General features: G+C 43.0%; 1 protein-coding gene across 3 annotated transcripts in view; it reads right to left on the reverse strand.

Moving 5' to 3' along the window:
• The window catches only part of DSP (desmoplakin), a 46,219-nt gene extending 21,105 nt beyond the window's left edge, over window positions 1-25,114 (reverse strand). Inside the window, exons 1-10 of one of the 3 annotated variants that reach the window (XM_035124690.2) lie at window positions 24,397-25,114; window positions 9,531-9,633; window positions 8,500-8,648; window positions 7,360-7,531; window positions 4,805-4,933; window positions 4,007-4,057; window positions 3,117-3,278; window positions 2,462-2,566; window positions 1,220-1,315; window positions 92-217 (exon numbers count right to left, since the gene is read on the reverse strand). In XM_035124690.2, the coding sequence (XP_034980581.2) occupies window positions 92-217; window positions 1,220-1,315; window positions 2,462-2,566; window positions 3,117-3,278; window positions 4,007-4,057; window positions 4,805-4,933; window positions 7,360-7,531; window positions 8,500-8,648; window positions 9,531-9,633; window positions 24,397-24,626 (1,323 nt within the window). In that variant the 5' untranslated portion in view covers window positions 24,627-25,114. The remainder of the gene's footprint in view (window positions 1-91; window positions 218-1,219; window positions 1,316-2,461; window positions 2,567-3,116; window positions 3,279-4,006; window positions 4,058-4,804; window positions 4,934-7,359; window positions 7,532-8,499; window positions 8,649-9,530; window positions 9,634-24,396) is intronic. The other 2 variants (XM_035124691.2, XM_035124692.2) reach the window with 2 other exon arrangements.
• Between the last annotated feature and the right edge of the window lie 2,603 nt (window positions 25,115-27,717).

Raw genomic sequence — 27,717 nt, forward strand, 5'->3', positions numbered from 1 at the left:
AAACGAAGTATCTTTCATATACAAGGAAATCTGCCCTTCCTGCTGAAGTGGAAAGAAGCTTTGGGATCTCAAAACACAGTGGCAGCCATACCTCCAACTCTTTGATCTGCTCCAACAGAACTTGCAAGGACATATTCTTATCACAGATGAACTTCTTTCTGATGGAATCCTGTAGATTCTTCAAATAGCTCTCAGTTGACTGGGCTTCCTCAAAAAACTATGCATAAAAAGTAAACATACATATGATTGTCTTTATCTAATCACACTAGTGGGGCATAGTGGTTAGAGTGTTGTACTAGCACTTGAGAGACCAGGGCTCAAATCCCCACTCAGTCATGAAGGTCACTGGGTGACTTTGGGCCAGTCACTTTCTTTTAGTCTACAGGTGAAACTCGGAAAGTTAGAATATCGCATTTATTTCAGTAACGCAATTTAAAAGGTGAAACCAATATATGAGATAGATGCATGACATGCAAAGCAAGATATGTCAAGCCTTTATTTGTTGTAATTATTTGTCGTTAGGCGGGCCAATTATAAATGGAATGTAATTAATGAAATGTAATAGCGATGTTTATTTTTGTAACTATCTGTTTTATTACTGTGGAATTTCCAAAAGAAAGCATTTGAGAAAATAAAAATTAAAATAAATAATAATAAGTTGCATTACTGAAATAAATGCACTTTTCGACGATATTCTAATTTTTCGAGTTTCACCTGTAACTTAACTCACAGGGTTGTTGTGGGGATAAAATCTATGGTGTAAAATAAATTAAAGGTGTGAAGTATACTTTTTGTACATAATGATAACAGTGGACCCTGAATGAGATTTCCGTATAGTCTTGTAGGATCCAACAGACTTTTAAGAGATTAGTAATGCTGAACTCGTAAAATCTACACTGGACTAATATGCATTAATAGAAAATGCAGCACTTGAACATATGAATACAATCCCCTTCCAAGAGCATGGCTATATGAAGAATAAATGAAGGAAACTAAACTAAAGACAGCCTATTACCTTCAATCCAATTTCAGATGCTTTATTTAGCAACCCTTCCTTACTACAAGCTAAACTCACAATCTGATGTTCCTTACTTACTAATAGTTGGAATGCAAGATATTGCATGTTTGTGAATCCTCCCCCCCCAAAAAAAATTATACAACCAAACAGAGTTTAAATGCTTGGGATTCAACTTCTAATATCTGTGATTACTGCACACACCTGAAAGTATGCTGCATTTTCCTTGAGATGAACATCAATGCACTTGGTGATCTGGAGAATCCAGCTCCACTGAGTTTGCAGGGTATCCATGTAGGCCTATTTATTTAAAGAGTAAATAAATCACAGTTCATCCTCTGTTCATTCATCTCTTTTACCTAGCTAGCAATGACACCTCTCAAAACTTCCTAAAACAGCTATAATTCCTACAGGACAAGAAATACCAGAAGAATCAAGGAACTTATTTGTACGCCACAACGGCTGCCTAGATTCTATTAGCTCAAAGATGGAAGGACGATAAGATACCAACGAAGATACCAACGAAGATACCAAGACTGGCAACTTAAAATGATGGAATACGAAGAAATGGAGAAACTTGCAGCAAGATTAAGAGATAAATACAACAGAGAATTTAAAAAGGACTGGAATTTATTTATACTATATTTGCAGAAATATTGTAAAGAATTAGACTCAATAGCAGGGTTTGAGTAAACACAACTAAAAAAATGTATGTTAAAGATGTAGAAGAATGATATGAAAACAAACAAATATGTGATTTCAACCGTTTGACATAAAATTCAGATGATAATAGAACATTTAGGTAAAAGAGTATGAATTTAAAATATATTAAAGTATGCAGAATGAGAAAATAGTAAAAGAACCAGAAGGAGAAGTTGAGGGAAGTCGCTGGGTGGGGGGAGCGGTGAAAGGGGATTTATGTTCATAATTCATATTTTATTATGGTCACAGACCAGCTTGAGGGATTTATGTTTTTTTTTCTTTGTGATTTTTGCTGATAGAGTATGTTGATTATAAAATTGTAAAATTCAATTTAAAAATGTTTGTGGTTTTTTTTAAACTTCCTAAAACAGCTTTGGAGGGAGGAAGAGACAATAAACAGGACTTGGCTTAAAGGAACTGGACTTCCTTAAAGGAAAACCAACAGGAAAACGTGGCCCTCCACTTCAGACACCAAAAGCGGCCCATCACTAAGCGTAGTTGTAAACCAGGGTTATAAAATGGTCCCCCACACAACCAGAGCAACCAGTCTTTGAATCGTCACAACTGTGGCGTGTTCAGCCTGCAGGTCGTCCTGCATTGTTTCTAACACTGACTCTTGTTGATCCACCAAAAATGTCAAGGTTCAGGATCTGATTTGCAGTACCTTTCACTTCTGTGGAACCTTTGTATCACACCCTCCAGAAAAAAAGAGCAGAGCAAGAACGCAGAAAGTTTAAGATATACCTCGATTTTGTCTGAGGCAGGATGCTGGTTAGCCACCAATTGGTCACATTCTTGCTTCAGCTTGTTGAGTTCTTTTTCCTTAACTTCCAGCTGGCTCATGCGTTTCTGTATACAGAAAAGGAACAAGCATTAAGGCCAACTTTAAAATAAGAAGAATGACACTAAAAGTTGAATGCATATCAGGTCATATCACCAGCATACAGCAAGATTAGTGGGTTTGTAACTGAATGAAGCTAAACTAATCAAGCCCATTAATTTCAATGGAATTAATACAATCAAGCATATTTATATCGTGGCATAATGTTTATAGGCCTGCAAACCTTCCAGACTTAATTTGTGCTATATGATAGCAAGAACAGCCTTACTGAATCAAGCACCCAAAATATCTTTCGTACCTTTTCCCTGCCACACAAAGTATTATCGTCATCACTGATTCATTAATTGCTTCTGAACAACTGTCTCAAGGAGAATTACACTGAAGATAATTAAAAACAGTTCAAACCCCAGGCCAGCAAATACATTTTTTAAAAAGACTGAAACTGTAACTAGGTAGACACTCGTGGGAGATTTTATTTTATTTATTGCATTTATGGTAATGACCCATTTATCCAGCTGGGAAAGCCTGTCGGAACAATGATGTCTTAGCGTAACTTACAGAGAAGGCCTCCTGCTTCCGGGCAATATCGGTGTTCCTGTCACTCCAGTCGTAGAGAAGCTCCTCCTCCTCACAGTCATTGATCCACATGATTTCTCTGCTAGTGGCCTGGATGATGTTTTGCAGCTGGCGCAACTGATCCATTCTTTCAAAGGAGAATCTCTACAAAACATCAAAGTAATGAGCTTCAGACTTAAGGATCAAAGCATGTTGTGCAAACAAAACTGTGGAACAAAACAGAGGGATCAAGGCAGAGCTCTGGAAAGCAAATGGCTACACACCCAATGCTCTTTTGCCCCATTTGGGCTGGGGATACTTTGCACTAAAAAAAAAAGGAGAGGAAATCTGCATTCTGCTCCATGACAACAACATTTTTTAAAAATGCAAATGCAGTCGTACCTTGGATCTCAAATGCCTTGGTTCCTGAACAAATCGGCTCCCGAACGATTGAAACCTGGAAGTGAGTGTTCTGGTTTTCCAACATTCTTTTGGGAACCGAATGTCTGACGGGGCTTCTGCAGCTTCTGATTGGCTGCAGGAGCTTCCTGCAGCCAATTAGAAGCTGCATTTTGGTTTCCGAACGTTTGGAAGTCGAATGGACTTCCAGAATGGATTCCGCTCAACTTCCAAGGTACGACTGTAATGGGCAAGGGTAAATTGCCATGCAGAGATACTTCAGCAAGTATTGCCCACAAGTTTTTAGATGCAACTTTATAATTAAGGATTAATTGTTGAAATAAAAGCTAAGAACGGTCAAGTTCCACCATAACTGGGCTGAACCTGCATTTTTCATCCTCTTGGGATTCATAGTTGCCTTCCCTGACTCAAAAGGATGTTCCACTGTTAAGAGGGCAAAGCGCATATAACAAGGCCTTTGCTCTTTAGCTTACCAGAAGATATTCATATTCCTCCTCCAGCTGATGAACAGCAGCCTTCTCACGCTGCAGACAAAAGAATAAAAAGAATAAAGATCTACAGCTTACAAATTTGACCCATTTACCAAGGGTGCCTCTGCAGAAACAAAATTTAAGATGAAATAATTTGTAGTCAGTTTCCTGGGGAGCCTCTTTATATCACAAATAGCCACATCAATGACCACATGCCTCAACAAGAAGAAGCAAGGGAATGCTGGCAACCAAAGGAGAAGCAGAAATGGCAAAGGAGACCGTGTTGGGGCTTAACACCAACCTGAGTGGGAAACACAGGGTGTTTTAGATCAGGGATGGGGAACCTGCGACACTCCAGGTGTTGAAGGACTCCATCTTCCATCATCCCTCACCACTGGTCATGCTGGTTGGTGCCAATGCAAGCTGAATTTCAACAACACCTGTAGGGGCAAAGGGTCCCCAACCCAGGAAGTGTCCATAAGAGAACAGAGGCAGAAAGAGTGTAGAAAGGAGTGGGTGTAGATACTTAAAATATTTTGATAGAATACCAAAATGTGTAATGGAGGCCCCTCGATACATTGCTGCTGACCCCAAGTTAGACTCATTTACAACCACACAAAGTGTGTTTGGGTGATGGGGGGGAGAGAATGCTCTTTCATGCACCAATACTTCTGAATAAGCAAGACACAGGAGTGCTAAAACAGGGCTCTTTCAAATATTTCACCAGATGTGAAACCGCCAGTTAGCAATTTAAAACAGGCAGCTATGCAAAAAATCAAGGGAGCAGAATCAGTATCTTACCAGGTCGGTTTTGACTTTGTCCAGGTGCCAGCGATAGTCTCCAATGGAATTATGGAATCTCCTGTGGTCGGCAATTTGTTGCTCAATAGCTGCCGCATCAAACCCCCATTTTACTAACTCCATTTCAGACTGAAAGGAAGAATGAGCATCTTCTTTAGTGGTTCATTTATATAGGTGCCAATGTGAAGCAAAATTAAAACAATGGTGCATAAGCAAAGTTATATAGAGCTGCTTTGCAAGGAAGACATGGCTTGTCAGCTACCAGGTGGTTATCCTTGATTGGCATATTATTGCTTGGGGTTACTATTTCACAGGAGTCGTGCAAATTGAAAAAGACTAAAGCCTTCCCCAACGTCCCTTTCTGCTCTTCAAGGCAGGGAGAAAGGTAACAAACTACCTTAGGTGCCACAGTAGAGCAGGCACTGAAGAACTTCAGGAGGCGTCACCCAGGTAGCTACAGATGAGCAGCAGCCAAGTTATTATGCCACCTTTTTACAGGGAAGATTAATTTCCATCCAGCCACCCTTTCCAGCCACATTAGTGCAGCAATCGCCCAAATACTATTAAATTTGTGCACCATGTCTTGTTGCCCTGCAGCCCTCAGCTCCATGCACACCATGACAAAATTTTTTTTTCATATTTTCTAAATGGTAAAGTTAAGAAAGTTTGTAATAATTTGAACTTGAAACTAGCTCTTTCTATAAACACACACACACACACACACACACACACACACACACAGTCCTTGCTAGCATGTGTTACCGTTGCTTTTAACATGTGAAAATTAAGATGACCAGTAAATATGTAAGTACTGATAACATACGAAGTACAGTATTAAGAAGTGTGCCCTATCCTATTCTTTCACATGCCAACTCTTTCAGATTCCCATTTTGCAGACAGTGGACTGAGGAAGGGAGACACTAAACAGCCTTGGGCAAGAAAGTCATTTGGGAGAGCTGAGCTGCGTTTCAGAAAATGTTCTGCCCATTCGAATGGTGTAGGATATTTCTCTTCTACCTTCAAAATCAGGTATCAGCTGTTTTTTTTAAAAGAACTAATTATGATTCAGCACAGCAATAACGCTACCACAGCAGACACCACCCTGAGCCACACCTGTGCTTAAGCGAAGCTGGAATGGCTCCAGCAAGCGAAGCCATTTTAGGCTGCCGGCCATCTGAAAAAAAGAACTTTATTCCTTCTTCTTTTTTCAGCTCGCTGTGAGCCAAAGCCATCAAAGCAGCAGCAAGAATGAACGTTTGTCAAAGTGTGCGAGCGAAAAAGGTGACTCATTTCCAGCTCCCAGCCCCACCAGAGAAACCCAACCCAGGTCTGAAGCCCACAGCTTTCCTATCTCCAAGACAGGGAAGTAAAACAAAACGCTGGCAAGAAAACAAAAGCTACCGGGAGGGCTTCCCTACGTATCACATTTCTTTGGCATGCTGTAACTTGGGCTCTGCAGACAGAATGCAAAGCCAGAGAAGGTCAAGGTATGATAAGAAAGTTGGAAGGCAACTAGGTAAGGAAGCCTATTTACATTGGGCTGACAACACAGCAGGTATTTGGGGAGGGACTTAAAAGGGGGGGCCCACCTCCCCTTCTGTACCTACAGACTATGTAGAAATAGTGTGATTGTGTGTGTCATCCCCTCCTGCTTCCTGCCCCATGCATGTGACGTTGCTTCCTTTGGAAAGAGCATTTCACATTTGTGGTAGGTAAACTGTGACCATAGTTGGACTCCGTCACAGCTTAAACACTGCAAGGGCTTCCTAGGCTGCTACTGCTGCTGCTATAGGAGGGGTGCCTGTTCCCTTGCAGAACAGGTAGGGAAATTATGCTGCCATTCAAATAGTCATCTTAAAGAAGCCACACCATAAATATAAACTGCAAGCCCCTTTAGCAAATGACTTATTGCCGTATCTGCAGGTCTCTTGTTTTCTTTTCCAATTTGCCAGACACATGAGATCTTAGATTCGTTTCTTTTTCTGTCCACCGTATTCTTTTTTTTTCTTCAGTCATTGTCTGAACCATTATTTTTCCACACCCCTTTTCTTTATGCAGAAATAGGATGACTGTAGCAATGTATTGTGTACATAGAGTTAATCTTTGCCGTGCTTGGATGAATGTTCTGAGCTTGCAATAGGTGCGTCCAGAAGGTTCTAAAACAACACAGACTCAAGAGAATGGAATGGGCTTACTTTCCCTTGACTCCTGCTGCCGATACGTTATTTTGAGGCTGGAAAGTGCCATGCCCAGGAGCAGACAATAGGAAGGGGACTGCCTCTCCGCAGTCGTGTCGCTGTGGCTTACCGGGAGGGACACCTTGGCAGGAGCACTGAATTGGCTCTGTCACTGCGTCTGCACTGCGCCAATCTCCCCACCTCACCCTTCCCAGCATGCCACAGTAACACCGGCGACGGGAAAACAGGGAGACACGCCTGCCGCTCCCTGAATTGACAGAGCAATAACCGGCTGGTGTGGTGTTGGTGGAGGGGAGAAAAATGCATTTCCACTTTCTCAACAACAAAAGCCAGAACACGAAGCACACACAGCTTTACCTTCTGCTGCCTCATCCAGTTCAGACATTCTGTGGTGCAACGCCTGGTGTATTCGTCCCATCCCGATCCACTCTGGGAGGTAAAGGCACCACCTTTGGAGCTAGCCCTACGGGCACGAGGTACACTGATAGCTTTGTAGAGGGCGCGCATCTGCTCTTGAAGCTGAAGCAATCTGAAAGGCCAACGAAGGAGAACAACGTCAAGGGGCTGTAAGCCGAAAGAGATGGAGCAAAGGAGGAGGAGGAGGAGGTGGCTCTGAGCCACCATAAGCTTGTAATGAAAAATAGGGGATAAAGTCCTCCAATGTTCCCCAGCACTATAAACTTACTGGGTAACACCCAGTAATAGCAATGGAATATGAGGATAATGCACTAGATGCCCGATCCACAAAACTTGTTCTCTGCAGTTTTGTTTTTGTTTTTAAAAAAGACAAATAAATAAGTGCAATGAACATGACATTCCTGGCTTGAAAACAATAGGAATGGAAGGGGGAAATCCATGCTTTGTGTTCCACAGAATGAAATACAGTCATACCTCATGTTGCGTTAGGTTCATGTTACGTCTTTTCGGCTTGCAAATGTGGCAAACCCAGAAGTGTATACTTCCGGGCTTTGCTGCGTGCATACGCAGAAATGTTCTGCATGCTTCATGCATGCACAGAAGCATTCTGCGTCCTTCGCACATGCGTGGAGGTGTTCCATCGCATTCCGCACTTGCGTGGAAGCGCCGCTCTAGTTGCGGACTTTTCGGGGTGTGAACGGCCCACCCCGGAACGGATCATGTCTGCAACTAGAGGTAAAGGTAAAGGTACCCCTGACCGTTAGGTTCAGTCACAAACGGCTCTGGGGTTGTGCTCATCACGCTCTATAGGCCGAGGGAGCCAGCGTTTGTCCGCAGACAGCTTCTGGGCCATGTGGCCAGCATGACTAAGCCGCTTCTGGCGAACCAGAGCAGCACACGGAAACGCTGTTTACCTTCCCGCCAGAGCTGTACCTATTTACCTACTTGCACTTTGACGTGCTTTCAAACTGCTAGGTTGGCAGAAGCTGGGACTATGCTAAGTGTAAACTGAGGCAACCCCACATATAAGAACTAGAACTCTGTGGAAGGAGGCCAGGAGACAAAAACAGAATGTGGTACCTTTTCTGGTACAGCTCACAGGGCTGCCCCATTTGCCTCATCTCTCTGATCAGCCCATCTAGGATGTCCATGTGCTCGTTTGCCTGAGCAAAACAATCCTCCAGCTCTCGGTTCCTGCTAATCTGGATACCATCCCCATATTTCAGCTCCTAAGTGAGAGGAAAGAAACCAAAAATCACCATATTTAGTTCAAATCCCCACCACCGCAAAAAGAATGTGATAGCAAGAGGCAACATGTGTAAGATGTTCTAAACTCCAGTATTTTTCTGTCAGTAATGCACTGAAACCCATGAAACAGCTACTATTTGAAAAATATGTAGTGTATTATTGATTGTTGCTGTTATCCATTATCATTATTAGCATGCCTAAGCTACACCAGGTACAGAAACAAAAGTGACAAGCACTGCCTAATCTGATAGGTATCAGGTCTCGAAATCTTCTGCAATCACCTGCTAGCTAATCCCTCGTAACTGGAGAGACCAAGGATTGAACCTGGAACCTTCCGAGTTTGCAGAGCAGGTGCTGCACCACTAAGCTACAGAACCTCTCTTCCTAATAAACTGGGGGGTCAGCAACATGGGTGCAACGGAACCCTTGAAGCGTCCTCTTGGTGTCTACAAAGCCCCTGAGCTCCCCGACCCCCAACTACTCCCCCTTGATCATAAGATAATATCTTTTCTCCTTGAACTTGAGGACGACACTCTTTCTACTCTACTGGTTAATTCTACTGAATCCTACCTTGGAAAAATGAAACTACGTTTGTGTGCACTTACTATATTTTCCCATCTCACGAGAGTGCAGCTGATCTGAGGGAGTGGGGAAAGAAGTGACCAGAGGGAGTGGGACCCACAGCACATCTTCAAAAAAAGCCAGATGTGCACACAAGTCTTAAAAAGCAGGCGACCCCTGTAATAAACTGTTCTACAGCACTTTTTCCGAGGTCTGCGTTCTCGCTTGCTCATTCAGAGCAGGGAAACAGCATCTCATCCAGGTTAGCATTCCTATAGGTTCAGCGATGGAAGAAAACTTACAGGCTGCACTATGAGTTCGGCCCGCATGAGGCAATCGGAGCAATTTTGCAGGAGGTCTTGAATGGTGTTTTGACGCCTGGACATTGTGCCGGTTCCATTGTGGCTGAGGGAAGGAGAAAGAGAGGCCGCGAATTAATCACACAGATGTCATTAATCATGGATTTTAAACGCGTTTTCCAAAGGCAAGCAGCACACCTTATTCAAATTACAAGTGTTGTAACCTGTGCAGCTTCACAGATTCTCCTTGATACACTTGCCCCTCCTTTGTGTGTGTGTCACACACAAGAGTTATAATGCTGAGTCTGCAGCCTCATAAAAACCACGGTGGGAATGTGAGCTAAGTATAAAAAAAACCAACTGGCTTGTGATTGCCATTCTGCCAATGAAACAATGGTGAATGGTGTATGAAACAGACATTCTTAGTCTAGCTTAGAAACAAACAAGACCACCAGGACAGTCAGAATACTCTGCAAAATTGTCCATTCTCCCTTCTTACCCATCATTCTGTAAATTCCTCCAGAATTATATATGACACCAGATGTCTTCCTTCAAATCCCTCCTTCTTCTGTGAAATCTGGACTGAGATCTCATTTCAAATGAAGCCAAAGCACACACCTCTGTATTTGATTTTGTACCCATCCCTTGTTATCCTTGGCCAACTCCTCTATTACCTCCTCCCTTAACTGTCTACATTTAGGCTAAAAGAACCTAGGGAAAGGGGTTTACTTATCATTATACTACAAAGCATCAAGAGCACTGATGATGGTGATGATGTGATGATGATAAATACTCAAGCTGAAGCCTGTACCTGATATTCTGAACCTGTTATGGATATTTAACCAGACAGAGAATACAGACCAGACCTTGCTTTCTCAACCAATCTACAAAACCAGATACTATTCCAGATTTATATACTGTATGTGGCATCTTGGTGAGGGTATTGCCAACCAGCCTTTTATGTAACAGCGCCTAAGGGCCCAGGCACGACAAGGTTTTGTAATAATAAGAAGAAAGCCAACACATAACGTAAACTTCTGCCACTACTGAAGTTTTATCCAGAACTGTATTCCCAAGTAAACTGATCCTATCCTGAACAAGATATTCAGAGACAGTTTGGGAGCTTGGGATTATATACGTCCAAAGAGAAGGGATCAGAGTGGATTTGGAACCCAATAATGTGGTTCTTTCCATTGGTAAGTATTCCCAAGAGCTCAAAACACGTTCAGTATAATCAGAGGATTTCCGTACCTGGGACTTAATCTGTCTTTTTAGACACAATGATTCCTTAGTGATAACAGTCCAAGACCAAGCGCCCAAACTGCGGCCCTCCAGATGTTTTGGCCTACAACTCCCATGATCCCTAGCAAACAGGACCAGTGGTCAGGGATGATGGGAATCGTAGTCCAAAACATCTGGAGGGCCGAAGTCTGGGGATGCCTGGTCCAAGAGAAACATCTTTTGGAATTCTGTATTGTCAACTGGAAGGCTGAGCTGGGATAGCTCTGTCAGTAGATCTCAGGGTCATGTGTCTTAATCTCAGGGTCATGTGTTTTGAGCCCCACGCTGGGCAAGAGATTCCTGCACTGCTGCAGGGAGTGGGACTAAATAACCCCCAGGGTCCCTTCCAACTCTACAATTCTATGATTCTATTACAGTCAAGGCAGAAAAATACATTCTGGAAATCGTGCCTCTAACAGGAATAGCTTTGTAATGTAGTCTGCATAGAAAATCTCCTTTTATGTAGGTAAAATGTACCAGTACAGTAGAGCAGAGACTAGTAGCTTTGGATAACTTTTTTTAAACAAATGTATGCTACCAGGTTGGGGAACCTCTGGCCTGTCTTAACTTGGCTCACCAGGCCATTTCCCCCAAACACCCACCAGCTGATGTCACTGGTTCTGTCAGCTGATGGGTGGAAGGATAGGGTTTAATCCTGCATTGGCTGCACTCCTCAGTTCGCAGCAGCGAACAGGATCACAAAGCCTAGACAACAGGATTTCCATCTTTGCTCATCAACTGATGAGCAGAGATTAAAGTCCCTTGCCTACTTCTTTTAGGGGCAGCAGAGGGGGAGACTGCTGCAGCCTGCGTATAGGAAAAGCAGAGCAAAGTGCAGTTTGAAACAACCTCCCCATTAAAAGGGGGGGGGGTTCTGCTTCAAAGGCCGCTTTATATATAACATACACAAAGGATAGCTGTGTGAGAGGCTGCTTTGCAAGTGTTTGGTCATGCTGGATTCAGCCACAGGTGCAAGCCTGCACTAGTAGTCTATGGGTGAGGTGCTGCAAACTAAGGAGCCACACCTCGCTGATGGCATCAGAGCTCTCCAACAAGCTCAGGCATTTCCCAAATGGAAGCACCTCTATTAAAACAGATACTTTAGTAAACCAACAAACTTCCAAGCCTAATCCAGCTGGCTAAGTACATTCACTTGTACTGATTATTTTCTGCAGCGTAGGCTAAATTCTATCCTGTGCACTCAGATTCAAGAGCTCTCATAATAATAATAATAATAATAATAATAATAATTTAACGAGTGAATTATTACAGTCAGCGTAAGTATTGTTCACCTAGTGACTTCAACGCGATTATGGATTTACATGCAAGTTCATAAAGCAATGAATTAAACATCAAGTGACAACTGGCACATGCAAAACAGCCACTGCTGTTCAAATGCACAATACTTTTAATATCTACCAAACTTTGCGGCCTGTAAATGACTTTCTTCATATGACAGCAAGGGCTGCCCCTCCTGATTTAAAGTAGGCTCTATGTCTGATCGAACGAAGCAAAGGAGTAGGAAAAAAGAAACAGAAATTAAGTGAGCCATGTTCATTAATTTCAACAGGTCTACTCTAACCAGGGTGGATAAAAATCAATGATTTTCTAAAATAAATAAATAAATAAATAAATAAAATCATTTATTTCTTTAAATCAGCTTTATTGATTTAAATTGGATTTTTTGATTTAAATTGGAATTTTTAAAATAAAATGCTTTTCGAGAAAAAATATTTCTAAAGATAGTTTTCTACTTAAGTTACATTATAGTCCAAAGGCTATTCATCAGGAAATAAGGATTTGTTTTAAGTTTTTCATGTGTGCTAAAACTCAGTCTAAGGTTTTGTTTGTTTTTTTAAAAAACGTTTAACCACATCAGTTATCAAACATGGATACATATGCTACAATGTTATTGTTTTGGTTAAATAAATTGCTTAAATTGTTACCAAGGAAATGATTATTTTTCTCCTTCCAATAAAGTACAGCAGAAAAGTTGTCCAAATATAAACAGTTAACTTATTAAACCTCACAACAATTTCATAATTATCTGTCTATGTATTTCTAATAGTATAACCAAATCAGAAATTTCTGATATAAACTGTAAAAACTACTCTGAAAATTTATTCCAAAAATGAAACCTTCATCTGGTTGTAAATATTAAGATTATACCAGCAAGAATGAGTCTTTCTGTAAAAAAAAAATGATTTGAGTCTTACTGACTAGTAATTTAAATTGTGATTTAAATCGATTTGATTTGATATAAATCAAATCCACTCTGACAACTAGCATTGAGTGCAACCCATAATCATTTTCACGTGTTGTTACATGTGCATATGCGATTCAGCCTAAGAAAGATGTCCAATAGTCATTTTTTCCCCAAGGCCTGACTTTTCTATATCAGTTTTGCACTGTGACCATTTCAGCAGGATGTGTGTGCCCTTTACCGGTGGAACTCTAGCATTTACTATGTTGCTGTGGCGGTATTTTTCAATAGATTTGCTATCCGCCCGCCTCGCCCGGTGACTAGACATTCCGTTTCGGCGCCCACAACCCATGTCCCAGAAGCCCTCTGGCTCCTAGTTTTTCCATGCCAGTTTCTAACACTGCTGCATTGTTGCCGTGCAGGGCGACGGAAAAAGGAACCAAACTCAGAAACGACATATTCAAGCAGGGTTCCTAAGTCTTCCAGATTCTTCTTTTGGAATTGGGTGTCGTGGCTTTACCTGTTCAGTGCATGGCATCGTAAGATGCCAGGTGAAGCACAGGTGGGCATGGCTCTGTCAAGTCTGCCTTCCAGGCCAAATGGAGAAGACTTCTAAGGAGGAACATGGCGCCTATGTGACCTTGTGTACGCAGAGTTCCTGCTGATGCCTTCTCCAGTCTATATACTCCTCGTGCCCATCCTCCCACTTTAGACAAAACCCTTGAAGTAGGCAGAGGAGAAAAAGCAGAGAGGTGAACCCCCCGAAGAAGTCCGTGAACCCCCAAAGAAGCACAAGCAGCCACCTGTTTTCTCCCATGGAAACGTAAACCCTACCAGTGTCCATAATGCACCTTGATGCCACTGTGAGCCATAAAGCGAAGTTCATAGGCATGCTTCCTAAAGGGTAGGTAGAGATCGATCAAGGGTTGTCAGGAGGCTTTGCGAGTAGATTGCTCGCAATTATTGTTGAGGAAATGGTCTTCCCTCCAGCTCAGGGCAAGGGCATTATGGGAAGGACCATATATATTTGTTGATCCAGCATTCAGATAAGAGACTGGCGTTTATTGGCCCAGAATTCAGATAGGGGACTGGAAGAAAGCATAGGAAGCTTTCAATTCATTTTGCGTACGTCCCCCTCCTGCACTGGGGGAGGGGGGGGGAGTAAATGAAAAACCTCTGCTGAAATAATGAAAATATTCATTTGCAACCGCTCTCCCTGCATGCGTTTTCCAACTGCCAGGTGTCATTTTCTGTTTGCAAATCAACAACTTTTGCATCCTTTCAGCAACAGCCACCCATCAGATTTTTCATGTCCCTTTGTAAACAGTCCAGGCATCTCGAGTGTCACAGAGAAGAGTGTGTCCCCCAAAAAACAGCACTGTTTTTTGCTCCACACTTGGGCCTAGCTCAGCAAAGTGCTTTGGGCTTACTGCATGAGGCAGCTAACATGAATGTGGATAGTCCAATTCATTCAGCTATATGTACAGAAGTTGCCCAACTTGTACGAAAAGGATCAGAGCAAAGTGTGCGCATGTGAGAATGCACGCCAAGGTATGCTCCGTTTTGAGTTTGAGGTAAATGGGAATAGGACTCCTCCCATTTTTTACGCTTTCGCACAAAGGTTGATCACTAGCTGGCCCTAATTATTATTTAGATTGTAAACTCTTAAGTGGCTGCCTATGAGCCCTGCCCAGACACACACCCTTCCTTGGATGTGGGCGGGGTGGGCAGAAAACTCTACACCACCCTAGGAAGAAACCTCAGGGCAATATTACTCAGGTGGGGCCCCACAAGGAAAACTCTTGACTACTATTAAAATATTAAGAATGGTTAAAAATTACTTTTAAGCGTTGCTTTTAGATAAGCTACTTCTCTCTGTGTGTATGAGCACGTGCATAACAAGAATTAGTTGTGACTTCTTATTGCTCATATTTAAATAATTAAGCAATTCTCCCATGTGAAAAAAGGAATTGTGCTTTCTATTTTCACCTCCCAATCAACCTGTCTGAACAAGCATGGGGTTACAATGAAAGGCACCCGGGATTAAAGAAATTCAGATGCAATGGGAGGAAAATACCGTGTGCCATGATTAAATCATTGGAGGACCTTGTACAGTCACTGATGCATCACTTGGAGATACGGTAATGCAGGCAACAGTAACTTCTGACATTAATTACACATGGTGGCCCTTAAAGAAATAATGCAGCCTACAAGGCGTAGAGAAAAAGGGAGTTAAGCTGTTATTATGTGCATTAATTTTTCTGTATATGGATGCAACGTATTACCACTGTGGTAAATATATGAGATCAGAGGTACAGAACATTTCAGGAGATGCTCTAATTCCAAAATGAATAGAAAGAGCTGGGGGAACGCCGTGGATCACTGAGGGCAGGACTCCTCACTCTGTCAAGTGTATCATACAATGCACTCTGTCCCACTGCAAGCCTCTAAGGCAGGCATAGGCAAACTCCAGCCCTCCAGATGTTTGGGACTTCAATTCCCATCATCCCTAGCTAACAGGACCAGTGGTCAGGGATGGTGGGAATTGTAGTCCCAAACATCTGGAGGACTGGAGTTTGCCTATGCCTGCTCTAAGGTCTGCCAAGATTCTCCTCTAAAGTACCTGCCACACACATCTGATTTAAAATTATCTTCTGAGGGTAAGAGCTATTCGACAGTGGAGCAGACTACCTCTGAAGGTGGTGGACTCTCCTTCACTGGAGGCTTTCAAGCAGAGGTAGAATGGCCATCTGTCAGGCATTCTTTAGTTGGAATTCCTGCATTTCAAGAGGTCGAACAAGGCGACCCTGAGGTCCCTTCCAACGCTATGATTCTATCCTATGGAATAAGGCAAATACCATTTCAACCAATCCCTATCTTTGCCACATTTTCTCCACCAGTCTAAATCACCCATGATACCTACTTCAAAACTGGTGGAGATGTTTTGAAAGAGTCTCAGTTATCTATTGTTCACAAAGCCATGATCCACCACACGCTTATTATTCATTTTTAAAATCCCAAAGCGACCTTAAACATACACAACTGTGAACTTCACTGCCCCCTAAGACTGGATACTCCCCCACCAAAAAGATTAACCCCAGAATAAAATTTTGCTGGCATTTACAACTGTGGTTGGATGCAACTTGCACAGAAATGAAAATCAAGTGTAAATCTCTACACCACTAGTAATTGCTATTTTGAAAGAGTTCACACACCCATTCCGCATCAGCTGCAGAATGCTGCTTGCTATGATTAGGTTTCCATTGGTTTTGTTTCTTAAACTTTTAAAAGGTTAAATGGCACAAATAAGACAGATCCAATGTCTGTCCCTTTCAAAACTAACCCAGGAATGTGCCAAGCAGCCTGTTTGCTTGTTTTTTAATAAGTTGGAGGCTATTTGGGTAATTACAAATTTTATACCTTTTATACTTTGTAGACCACTTCCCCCCCAAAATGAAGCAATTAATAAATAAATAAGGCAAACCTGTCTCTGCAATCGTAAAGAACTTTACTTTCTTTTTTAAATGCTATGCTAACAACAGCCTGAGGTCACACAAAACACTGCCCATTCCTAGCTTTGGAGAATCATAACAGCAAAACTAAACATTAATCTTCCCAGGGATTATCCAGTGACGTTATCCCCCACTGTACTTTCCCTGCACTTTCCTACTGTAGCATAGTCACTCTCCAGCATTAATTCCCCTTGCTTTGTTCTCCTTAACCAAGGTTCAGCATTACATGCAAACTATCGCTATGGTTCCCAATTCTTTCAACCAATCCTTGAAATGAGAGTTAAAGTCGGCATGCAAAACCTTGATCAAGAAACAGCCTGTTTAAGTGTTCACCATGGTTAGCAACAGTGCATAAGTAATACCGAACGGTGATTGAAAGGAGGCTTATACAAGCCCACAACCTACTTCTGATCCATTTGCCATGGTTAAGAGAGTAGCAGACTAAAAATCTGCACTGGGCCCGAATAGGGATTTGAACACAGGACTTCTTTGTATTGCAGCCTCTCCACTATGACACACTGGCTTCACTCCTTTAGGACTGTGTACCCCATATCATTTGACTTCAAAGAGAATCATCGCACAGTTAATGACACAATATTTGGGCATCAAGCATGCTGCCTCAGCACACCCAACTTTTGGGCAATGCTTAATGTGCAGCTCTCCCAGAGTCTGTGGCAAAGAGGCTTATCCCTCTGTAGTTTCTAATGTCAAAAGATTCACTGTGTTGCAGCACTCTTTGCTTCTAGTGGGTTTATTTTATTATTATCATTTCTCTCTCCCTCTCTTGAGCTAACCCACCTGCGATAATTAGCTCTGTGCAATTGAAGTGTACTTGGCAAGCAGCTTCTGCTCTTTGCTTTTTATCGTGTGATCATTTCATTAGTCACGGCATATACAGGACACTCCTAACGCACAACTTGGGATATTGTGATGGGGTGGCAGCCTTCCTTTATTAGCAAAGAAGAGACTTGGTGTATTTATTCACACAGGGCAGGGCTCTGAAAACTGAGACATAGGGAGATCCCAATTTCTTTTTTTAAAAAAATTAAGCTGCAATTCTGGTCTTTGCATGACTGTTCAGTCTGCTATTCCGACTTGCCTGTGCAAGTTACATTGGAAGAACATTTCCTACAGCAGATTTTGAAGCGGCTGTTATGATCGTTAGTATCAATACAAGTACCATACACTTGGAAACCTTTAAAGGAAAGTTACAGCGCCGGGGGGGGGGGGGAATTGAGCAGTGGTAACTTGGTGATTGAGAGTGTGAATTGTGAGGCAGGAAATCCCCAGGTAAATATTGCCATGAACTCTCTAGGTAACCTGATGCAAGCTACTTAATAACCTTGACCTCAGTATATGTCACTGGTAGGATTTCTAAGATAACGCATGCGAATTATTCTATAAACCTCTGTACCTCCAAACAGCAAGATGGAGAAAATCCCCTGGCTGAAGATGGCCATCCTGTTATAAAAGCACCAGATAAAGAGATCAAGAAGCTACATGCTGGAATTAGGCTTGAAAATAACCTTCTGCTGGTGTCAGTAGACAGATGTTTTCAAGCCTAAATGGGGGTCTGGGATGGTGAGGAAGGAAAGCTGTGAGAGGGATGTAGTGGTTAAGAGTTTGGACTAGAGAGACCCAGGTTCAAATTTCTACACAGCCAGGAAAATCAATAGGTGACATTAGGCCAGTTACTATCTCTTAGCTCAACCTACCTTGCAGGGTTGTTAAGAGAAAATAGGCGAGTAATCTGAACTACATGGGGCAGGGCAGGATTTTACAAAAAAAAAAAATTAAAGTAGTAAGTACAGAATCATAAAATTTTCAGCAGACATGTTTTATCATCATAATTATCCAATGCTCTATCACAGTGGTTCCCAAAGTCCCCCCCCCCCCGGCAAACGGAGGCCTGGAAATTGTTGATGGTCTTAGTGGACCTCTTAATTATTACAACGGTGTTTGTCACTAATGTAATGTGCTTTGCCAGATGTTGTACATTTTTAAATATTGTCTTTTTATTGCTCCTTGCATTTTATTGTATTGCAATTCGCGTTCCACAGAATTCTATTTTTAACACAATTAAAACGCATGCAACATTAAGAAACAGAAGATGTTGCATAGCAGGGGGGGGGAATACAATTTTAAAACAATACAGACATTGAATGAGGACATGCCACAGACTACCTCAATGAGGCTTGTGACCCATCAATGATCCATGGACCACATTTTGGGAACCCACACTGCTCTACCACACGGAGCACCATCATTTTCATCTCATTCAGCATCACTGTTGTGGATCCTACATCAAACTGGCTAAAGATCTGAGCAAAAAAATAATATGTGGACACACACCTGTACAAATAGCATAGTGCTGCTGATGTTCATCGAGTAAATACTTGCAAAGACTGTGTGTCGACAGGAGGCAAACACCACCCTGTAGTTACAGAAGCCAATACCACTAGAGTAGGCAGAGGCAAACTCAGCCCTCCAGATGTTTTGGGACTACAACTCCCATAATCCCTAGCTAACAGGTCCAGTGGTCAGGGATGATGGGAGTTGTAGTCCCAAAACATCTGGAGGGCAGAGTTTGCATCTGCCTGCGCTAGAGGTATATAAAGACCTTTGGTTTCTCTCAAACCTACTGGGAGTAGCTTTAGCTATTGTGCTCTGCGGTGTGAACAATTCAAAGGGATTGCTGGTTTAAAACAGTGCTAAGGGTGTTATAAAAATTTTTTTTTAAATTGAATTGCAGGAACAGGCTGGCAACTGAGGGCAGCAGGGTAATTCCCTGTCAGTTGAGGTTCCACAGAAACCACCCTCTTCCTCAGTTCCCAGGGTTACAGAAGCTGGGAACATTACAGAGACAGCTTGCTCAACCCCTCGGGGCAGGGAGAGGCTGGCAATGCTACCTGAGCAAGGTACTAGTTAATAAAATGAACAAAGGGCGACAGAATAAGCCTTAGCAGGACAAAGACTCCGCCCCAAAGGTAACTACCGGTATGCTGAAACTCTGATGGAAGTATCGTCACTTTTGCATTTAAATTTTCATATTTCTCTTTCTCTCACACACACACACAAGCAGTATTTGTTTGGATGCAGTTCATAGAAAAATTAGTAACTGGGCTAAACGCCTGATATTGAAGACTAATTTCTGAGAAGTGTGCAAAGTTTCGGAAGTTTTTGCAGGCACAAAGGGAACACAGAGAAATAAAGAAAACGCGCACTGAATTTTGTGTTTAACAAGTGCTCCTCTGAAATGCTGCATGCTTTCCAGGAAAGTCACTAGTTGTCGGAAGGATAGAAGTTATTGTTTTTACAGCCTTCTATTGCCTAATGCACTTCCTCTGCTACCAGGTTTACTAATCTACGGTAATCTGAACTAATTTCAGTAAGGGAACTCATGGGATGAATTCATGGGATAAACTATGCTGTCACTAAAGACAAAAGCAAGGTTTCTAGTCCTGCGTCTATCTTGAAATATTCTTCTGAGGTTACATGGGATAGTAGTTAAATTGCTGGCAGCTTTTGCTGGGCTGACAAGGGTGTAAATCTGCCATGTAATCAGACTCCAATTTGGGCCCAGATAAGGTTTAACCTGTGAAATACAAGAAGCTTGCGAAACTTGCAATACTATGTGCAGTTCTAACTAGTAAATCACTGATTAACAAACAAGTGGGCAGATCCTTTTGAAACAATACAGAGCCAGCATTCCTTTCTTAATTTGGGCACCAAATTATACTCACAAGTAACTCAACTTTCTGTAATAAAAGTTCTGCAAGATGCTAAATTTGTGGAAACCAGCCCTAAACTTAGCCTCCAGTTCTGCAACAGGAAAAGTACAAAATTATATAAATAGTTTAGCATATCTACTTGTACAGCATTTTATACAGGGATTCAAACTAGGGTCATAATGAACCAGGCAGATCTATTGCATACCTTCAGTTAGGCTGCAGTCCTAACCATGTCTATTCAAAAGCAAGTTCTATTGCAGGCATCCCCAGGCTTCGGCCCTCCAGATGTTTTGGGCTACAATTCCCATCTTCCCCCGAACACTGGTCCTGTTAGCTAGGGATCATGGGAGTTGTAGGCCAAAACATCTGGAGGGCCGCAGTTTGGGGGTGCCTGTTCTATTGGATTCAACAGAGCTTATTCCATGGTAAGCGGAGTTAGGACTGAAGTCTTATTTATCAACGTGCTTGTATGGTGGCCCTGTTCAGCCACACAAGCACCAAGGAGCTGATATGCAACAGCAGTAAACTGGAAAAAAAGATGGAACAGCTCAGAGCACCTTCAATTGTTCAGTCCTACACAAAAGGAAGTGTAATAATGAGATGCTGAACCATGACCGCTAAGGTCAACCTATACTTATAGAGCCCTGAACTTTTCAACACCCATGTAAGCATCATGGTATTAATTTCAATGGAGGGGAAAAGTTCCTGGAATCCTGTGTATGGTTACCAGGTTTAATTGCTTCAGGGCTCCTGTGCACCTAAACAGCTACATGACAGGTAAAAATCCAACAGGTGAAATTCATGAGCCTGGCCAAATATTTAACCTACTGCATTCCTGCCATTTTCCACATCCACAAGAGTACCTCTGCCCATGATCACAGATTGTACTGCATATGCTAAATCCTATCTTGCCTCTGCATAGCTGTTGCTGAGCTAGCCTGGGGTGGTTGAATGTCCAGATATACAATGCCCAGATATATAGGGAATCCTAATCACGTTTTCCAAGGTCGCTAAGGCTTACTTTCTAGAAGGGAAGAACTGGGCCCAGAAAGCTCCAGAATTGTACCACTAGAAAGAACTGCATGAAGCATTCTTCAATAGACGTGGGAACTTAACCCCATTTATCTCAGTACTCAGTACTTTTAACTCACTCAGTGAGTACTTTTAAGGCAGATCTCTTTCAACCTCCATTCCCCATCTGTAAAACGGGAATTAACAATTTAGGATGAATTAAGTTGTGTCCCAACTTCAAGAAGAGTTTAGGTTTCTGAGTGTATACCACATTCTGAGTGTATACCACTGAGACAACACTTCTGCTGGAGTTTCTACAAGACCCATAAATGCTGATTCTATTTGCTTCCACACAAAAATACACTACTGCAACTGTTCTGATGTATGACGTGGTTCAAACTCGATATATTGCACATGAACAATATATGTAAAATATCCATTATGGTCTTTTCAGCATCAGGTGAACACTTTATTTTCCCAGGCTTTTCAATCTGAAATATAATTTTAGTCCTTTTCAGATCACTTGTACTGTACTGGTGTTATCCTCTGCTGCTAGTTTTAGTCTGTTTTGGATTTGTTGTCACTTTGCATTATTGTAAGTTACTGTTTTAATTCTGCTTATAAGCCAAACAGAGAACATTTTTCTCATTGCAAATAAATAGGTAAAATATATGTGAAGCTGCCCTGCTAAGCTGCCTACAGCCAGTTGCAGGTAGGTAGCCGTGTTGGTCTGAGTCGAAGCAAAATAAAAAAATTCCTTCAGTAGCACCTTAAAGACCAACTAAGTTTATATTTTGGTATGAGCTTTCGTGTGCATGCACACTTCTTCAGATACACTAGAAACAGAGAGTTTCTCAGTGGGGCGGGGGGGGGAGCAATATAAACAAAGCAGAAGAAATAAAGTGCCGAGGGTTATGAGGTGGGGTGGGGATGAGAATGGAATGATTCTTCAAACACAGAACACAGAAGGGGGACTTGAAAACAAGCATGCTGTTTTACCAGCCGCCTGTGGATACACGCCCACACAGAAAGTGCAGCCCAAGTTCCGAAAAAGTAAACAGCTGCATTGCAAGGTGGACTGTGAACTTGTATTTTTATCGTTCATGCAGACAGATCAGCTTGTCCTTGGTTTCTTATAGCAGCTTATCTACATTCCTCTGGGAATTTTTACATTCATAGAACACCACACACCAATGTGGCACCATTACTGGAATAGCTTCCAGGTGTCATTTTTACTGCGCATTCATGATGATTTGAGCTCATAATGCTAATCAGAGCAGCCATATGCAACCTGGATTTGTACCTGGAAAAGTTTTTGCCACAGTCATCCTGCTTCATTTCTAGTAGTTATCCAATGACTTTCTGCTGAAACCCCCTAATTTTGCATAGCAAAGGGAGCCCCCCCCTTTGCGGCACTTTAATTCCTGCTGAGTGCATTAAAGTGGTAGCATTTGAGGAACCACTGCAGAACAACTAATAAAGCAGGATCAATCCATGAGTAGTGCAGGTTGGTTGTGTCAAGAGCAGGCATCCCCAAACTTCGGCTCTCCAGATGTTTTGGACTACAATTCCCATCATCCCTGACCACTGGTTCTGTTACCTAGGGATCATGGGAGTTGTAGGCCAAAACATCTGGAGGGCCGCAGTTTTGGGATGCCTGGTCAAGAGCAACAATTCTGTAAAACGTCAATCTGGAGGTGTCCAAGGTGCAGAGGAAAAGTCCTTTCTGAGCTGTCTAACAAACTACAACCCAGCTAGTAAAAAACAAATTACTGAACCTCAGAAAAGGAGGAATAAATTTATGCGAACTTGAACTGCAAAACACATTCCTCAGAAGTTGGTAACTTCTAATCTGCAAGCTCAAGTCCCCCCCCCCAAATGTAAAATGTGCAGGACAGTATCAGACTCAGTAAAAAGAACAATGCTCACAAGAGCACTCTCATCACAGTCCACCTCTTCCACAGCTCAACCACACCACTGAAACCACATTATGAGCCGGAGTTAAATGAAAACCAATCAAATGTAAATAATAAAACAAGGTAAAGGACTTTTTAATATGTCAAGGTTTTCCTTCTACAGAATGCACTTCCGTGTTAGAAATAACACAACCTGCATGACCGATAAGTCACAAATGTCTACAGCTTCCCACTACATGCATGTTTGTTGAACTACACATGTGAAGGACTGCACAATTCACATGATGCTGAAGCCAGTCACTGCTCCCTGATAAATCTGAGTGATACAACTTGTTTGGAAAACATTTGTGGCATACCTTTTGGGTGCACTTAAAGCTTCATAGGAAATGTAATGTGTGAAGTGGCTCACAGGTGCATGTTATCTTGTAAACAGCAGTGCCTTCTGAACAGGAAAATATAACACATTTTTTTTCCTTTTGGGGGCAATAAATCCAAAGTCTTTCTCAAGGGAGAGCTAGCTACATTTAATTATTCTTCAGCAGTTGTATCACTTGAAAGAACTGGGTAAGGATGAAGACTTTCTCAGCCTTGATTTCTGGCAACTCCCACTCACAAGTCAGTCTCTTATACAGTACTGCAAAGGATCCTTATCTGGGGAAACTTAGCTGGATTCCAGAAGGTTATCAGCCAGAGGTTATCAGCCAAAGGCATGTAAGAGATAAGGACAAGAGCTGCCATGAAACTTTACGTTTCCAATGGGGCTGAGACCCCCCCCCCCACTTGCAAGGAGTTCTCATCAGCCCCTTCTCTCCACCCCCCGCGCGCTCTAAAATCCAACAACAAACAACTGAGCCAGACTTCAAAACACAGAACCTGCAGAGAACCAGCAACAAAAAGTTCTGAACTTCGCCGCGCGTTCACTTTTTTTTTAAGAGGCCCCCCGAGGCTTTGTCAATACTCCAAATGCAACCACTATCTTCTCCACCAATAAATTAAGTGCAATGTGGAAATTGGGGAGGGGCGTCGTCAAATGAATGGATGGATTTATTATTCACATACAGAGAGCTTTGATCACAATCAAGGGTGGGAACCATTTCATAAACCGCTTCGGGTTAGCAACAGCGAGCTACAAATGCGCGCCTAACGCGTGCGTCTTGTTTCCAACTGGAAAATACGAAAAAAACAGGATGGAAGATCTAGGCAGGGTGCACTTACGTGTATCCTTCCGAGCTCATGTCCCCGTAGTTTTTCTGGATGTAATACATCTTATGAGTGTGGGTATGGCTGCTTCCCCCTCCTCCTCCTCCACCTCCTCCACCACCACCTCCGCCGCCGCCGCTCAGCATCGCATGGTTGTTAATATCATAGCGCATATCCGGCCCGGAGTCGGTTCTGATCATCCTCCCCACCGTGTTGATCCTGGGGTGGGATCCGTTGATGCTCATCTTGGCGGCTGAGATGCTCGCTCAGACTTGGGTGCCTCAGAATCAGAAATGGAAAGCCACTGTTCAGAACAAAAGCATGAACTTCTCTCGCGGGCGAAAGGCTGCTCCCCTCTGGCTCTCTTTCTTCCCCTCCCTCCAACGCCCGGCAGCAAGGAGCCTTCGCAAGGCGCAAGTCCTCACGGAGTTAGTTCCGGGCAGCCAAACCCCAAAAGCGACAGAGTTCAAAAAAGTCCCTCCAAAAAAAGAGAAAGAGAAAGCGTGCAAAGGTGGTGAGGCAAAATGGAGGTCAAAGGCCGGGGTTGGGCATTAAAGAGGGGAAGGGGATTGGAAGGGGAAGGGAGGGGTCAAATGAAGAGCAAGGTAGGAACTTTTAAAGGAAAACAAAAAGAGAGAGAGAGAGAAGCGCAGGTCTTGGTGGTGCTGAGCGGCGGCGACGGCGTCCAGGTGAGGAGGCAGCCGAAGCTGCGGCGCTGCTGGAGATGGTGGCGGCGGGCGGGGATTGGGGAAGAGGAGGAGACGGGCCAGTCCCCTCCCTGCTGGCACCGGAGAGGCCAAGCCGCACCTTGGGCGATTCTTTGCTCAACTTGCAAGCCTGGGCGTGGAGCCGCCGCCCTCCGGCCCCCCTGCTGCTGCAGCCCTCGCCTGGCGACTGTGGGACACTTGGAGAGGCTGCGCGGCCGCCCTCCCTCCTGACATCTCTCTCTCCGCCTTTACCTGGGCCCAACCCAGAGGCGAGGGAGCCAACGCCCGGCTCGCTCAGGCGTCCTAGCCGCGCAGGAGGAAAGGAAAGTGCTGAGGCCCAGCTGGCCCCACCCTGGACGGCGAGGAGCCTCGGGAAGGCGCGCGGAGGGGGCCGGGCTGCGCCTGGCAGCTCAGTGGGAGAAAACCTCCCAGGAAGGCAACTCCCAGGAGCCGAATGTTCGAGGGTACCGCCCCCCCCCACAAAGTTTTTTTAAAATTTTATTTTATTTAAACTTTTCATATTTATACATTGGCACTGATTTTACAATCCTTTTGACATTTCAAAACTTGACTTCCTTTCCCCGCTTTCTGTGGTTACTTAAATTCATTTTTAGTATCTTCTGCACAGCCAAGTTAACTTAATTTGTTGATTTATTCATCTTCTTTAAATATATACTCTTATGAAATTGCAGGTTATTACAATAATCCTGCCAATGTTTTTATCTGTTTACAATTTATCTGTAAATATTTAATAAACCGTTTCCATTCTTTTATAAAAAGTTTGTTATCTTGATTTCTTATTCTTCCGGCAAGTTTCACCATTTCTGCATATTCCATAGGTTTTGGTATCTGTTCTTCCTTTACTGGGACGACTTCTTTCCATTTTGGGGCAAGTAACATTCTTGCCGCTGGCAGTCCCATACATGAATATGTTTCTATACACTTTAGGTCAGGGGTCAGCAACCTTTTTCAGCCGTGGGCTGGTCCCTCAGACCATGTGGTGGGCCGGACTATACTTGTGGGGGGGGATGAACGAATTCCTATGCCCCACAAATAACCCAGAGATGCATTTTAAATAAAAGGACACAATCTACTCATGTAAAAACATGTGGATTCCCGGACCATCCATGGGCCGGACTGAGAAGGTGATTGGGCTGCATCCGGCCCACGGGCCTTAGGTTGCCTACCCCTGCTTTAGGTAGTTCTATCCCTATAATTCCCAAGAGAAAAGCTGCTGGGTTTTTTATGAACATTATTTTGAACATCTTTTCATTATATATCATCACAAAGTTGATGGGCATTGCCTTTCAAGCAGGGTGCATGTGCTCAATTGTACGGGGTGGGACTTACCTGGCCCCTACCCCAATACTTTATTTATTACATGTCTATCCAGTCCTTCCTTCCAAAGGAGAGGAATGTTTACCATGACTGAATACCATTTACTGTTCCGGATCAGGCAGCTAAGGGTCTTGAACCCGCCCCAGTTATTCCATATGAATTAATGCAGAGTACCAGGTTGTGTCTGGGGTATATGTATGGAGTGTGTGATTTGTTTTCAAATGGTATGCTTGACCAGGGATGCCCCACCACCTTTAGTATGTCCATATTTATGCCTTAAAGTTTGATTAGTTTTTAACAGTAGCAAAAGGAAGTACGTAGTAAAATCACAGTAAAGGTAAAGGCAAAGGGACCCTGGGGGTTGCAGCGCTCATCTTGCGTTATTGGCCAAGGGATCCGGCGTACAGCTTCCAGATCATGTGGCCAGCATGACAAAGCCACTGCTGGCAAACCAGAGCAGCACACAGAAACACTGTTTACCTTCCCGCTGTAGCGGTACCTATTTATCTACTTGCACTGGTGTGCTTTCGAACTGCTAGGTTGGCAGGAGCTGGGACCAAGCAACGGGAGCTCACCCCGTCGCAGGGATTCGAACCGCCGACCTTCTGATCGTCAAGCCCTAGGCTCTGTGGTTTAACCCACAGCACCACCTGCGTCCCTAAAAAATCACAGTACAATCAGTCAAAAAACAATTACTTCCTATGAACCAATGGACACATTTTCTTATACCAACTATTAAATATCTCTTAAAGACCTTTAAGGCCAAGTAAGTCTGAGCACACCAAGTTAAAGCCGAACAGGCGCAAAAAAAAAAAGTATCTGTGGTTGCCGATAATATTGTAACAGATTCCCTTTCCTGAGAAGACTGTCAGATTTTTGAACCTTTGTGGAAGAGCCGTTAAAATTTTCTCTTTATACTAGCATCCAAATCCCAGGCTTAATTCTAAGTGAACAATTTTCATTTAATTGGGTAACTGCCTTTGTTGTGTGTGGTTTTATTTTGTTTTGTTTTCTGCTGGTGTTACCTCCCTTGACCCCTTAGGCAAGGACCGTATTAGAAAACTGAAGTTCTAAAGTGCAATGTTCAAGAGGCTTTGCTTCATAATAGAGATAAAATGACTGCAGAGGTTAAGCAGGTGTTTACAAACAAGGGTTCTTCCAGACTGAGCTTTGAATGCTGCCTAGTCCTATCTCTTCCACTCTTAAGCTACATACAGAATTGCAGCTGACTTCACATTTCAGCCAGGATAGCAATTCTGTGTGGGTGTTCCATCCTATGTTCTGTCCACCT

Source organism: Zootoca vivipara, chromosome 8 (assembly GCF_963506605.1).
Source record: "Zootoca vivipara chromosome 8, rZooViv1.1, whole genome shotgun sequence".
NCBI lineage: Eukaryota > Metazoa > Chordata > Lepidosauria > Squamata > Lacertidae > Zootoca > Zootoca vivipara.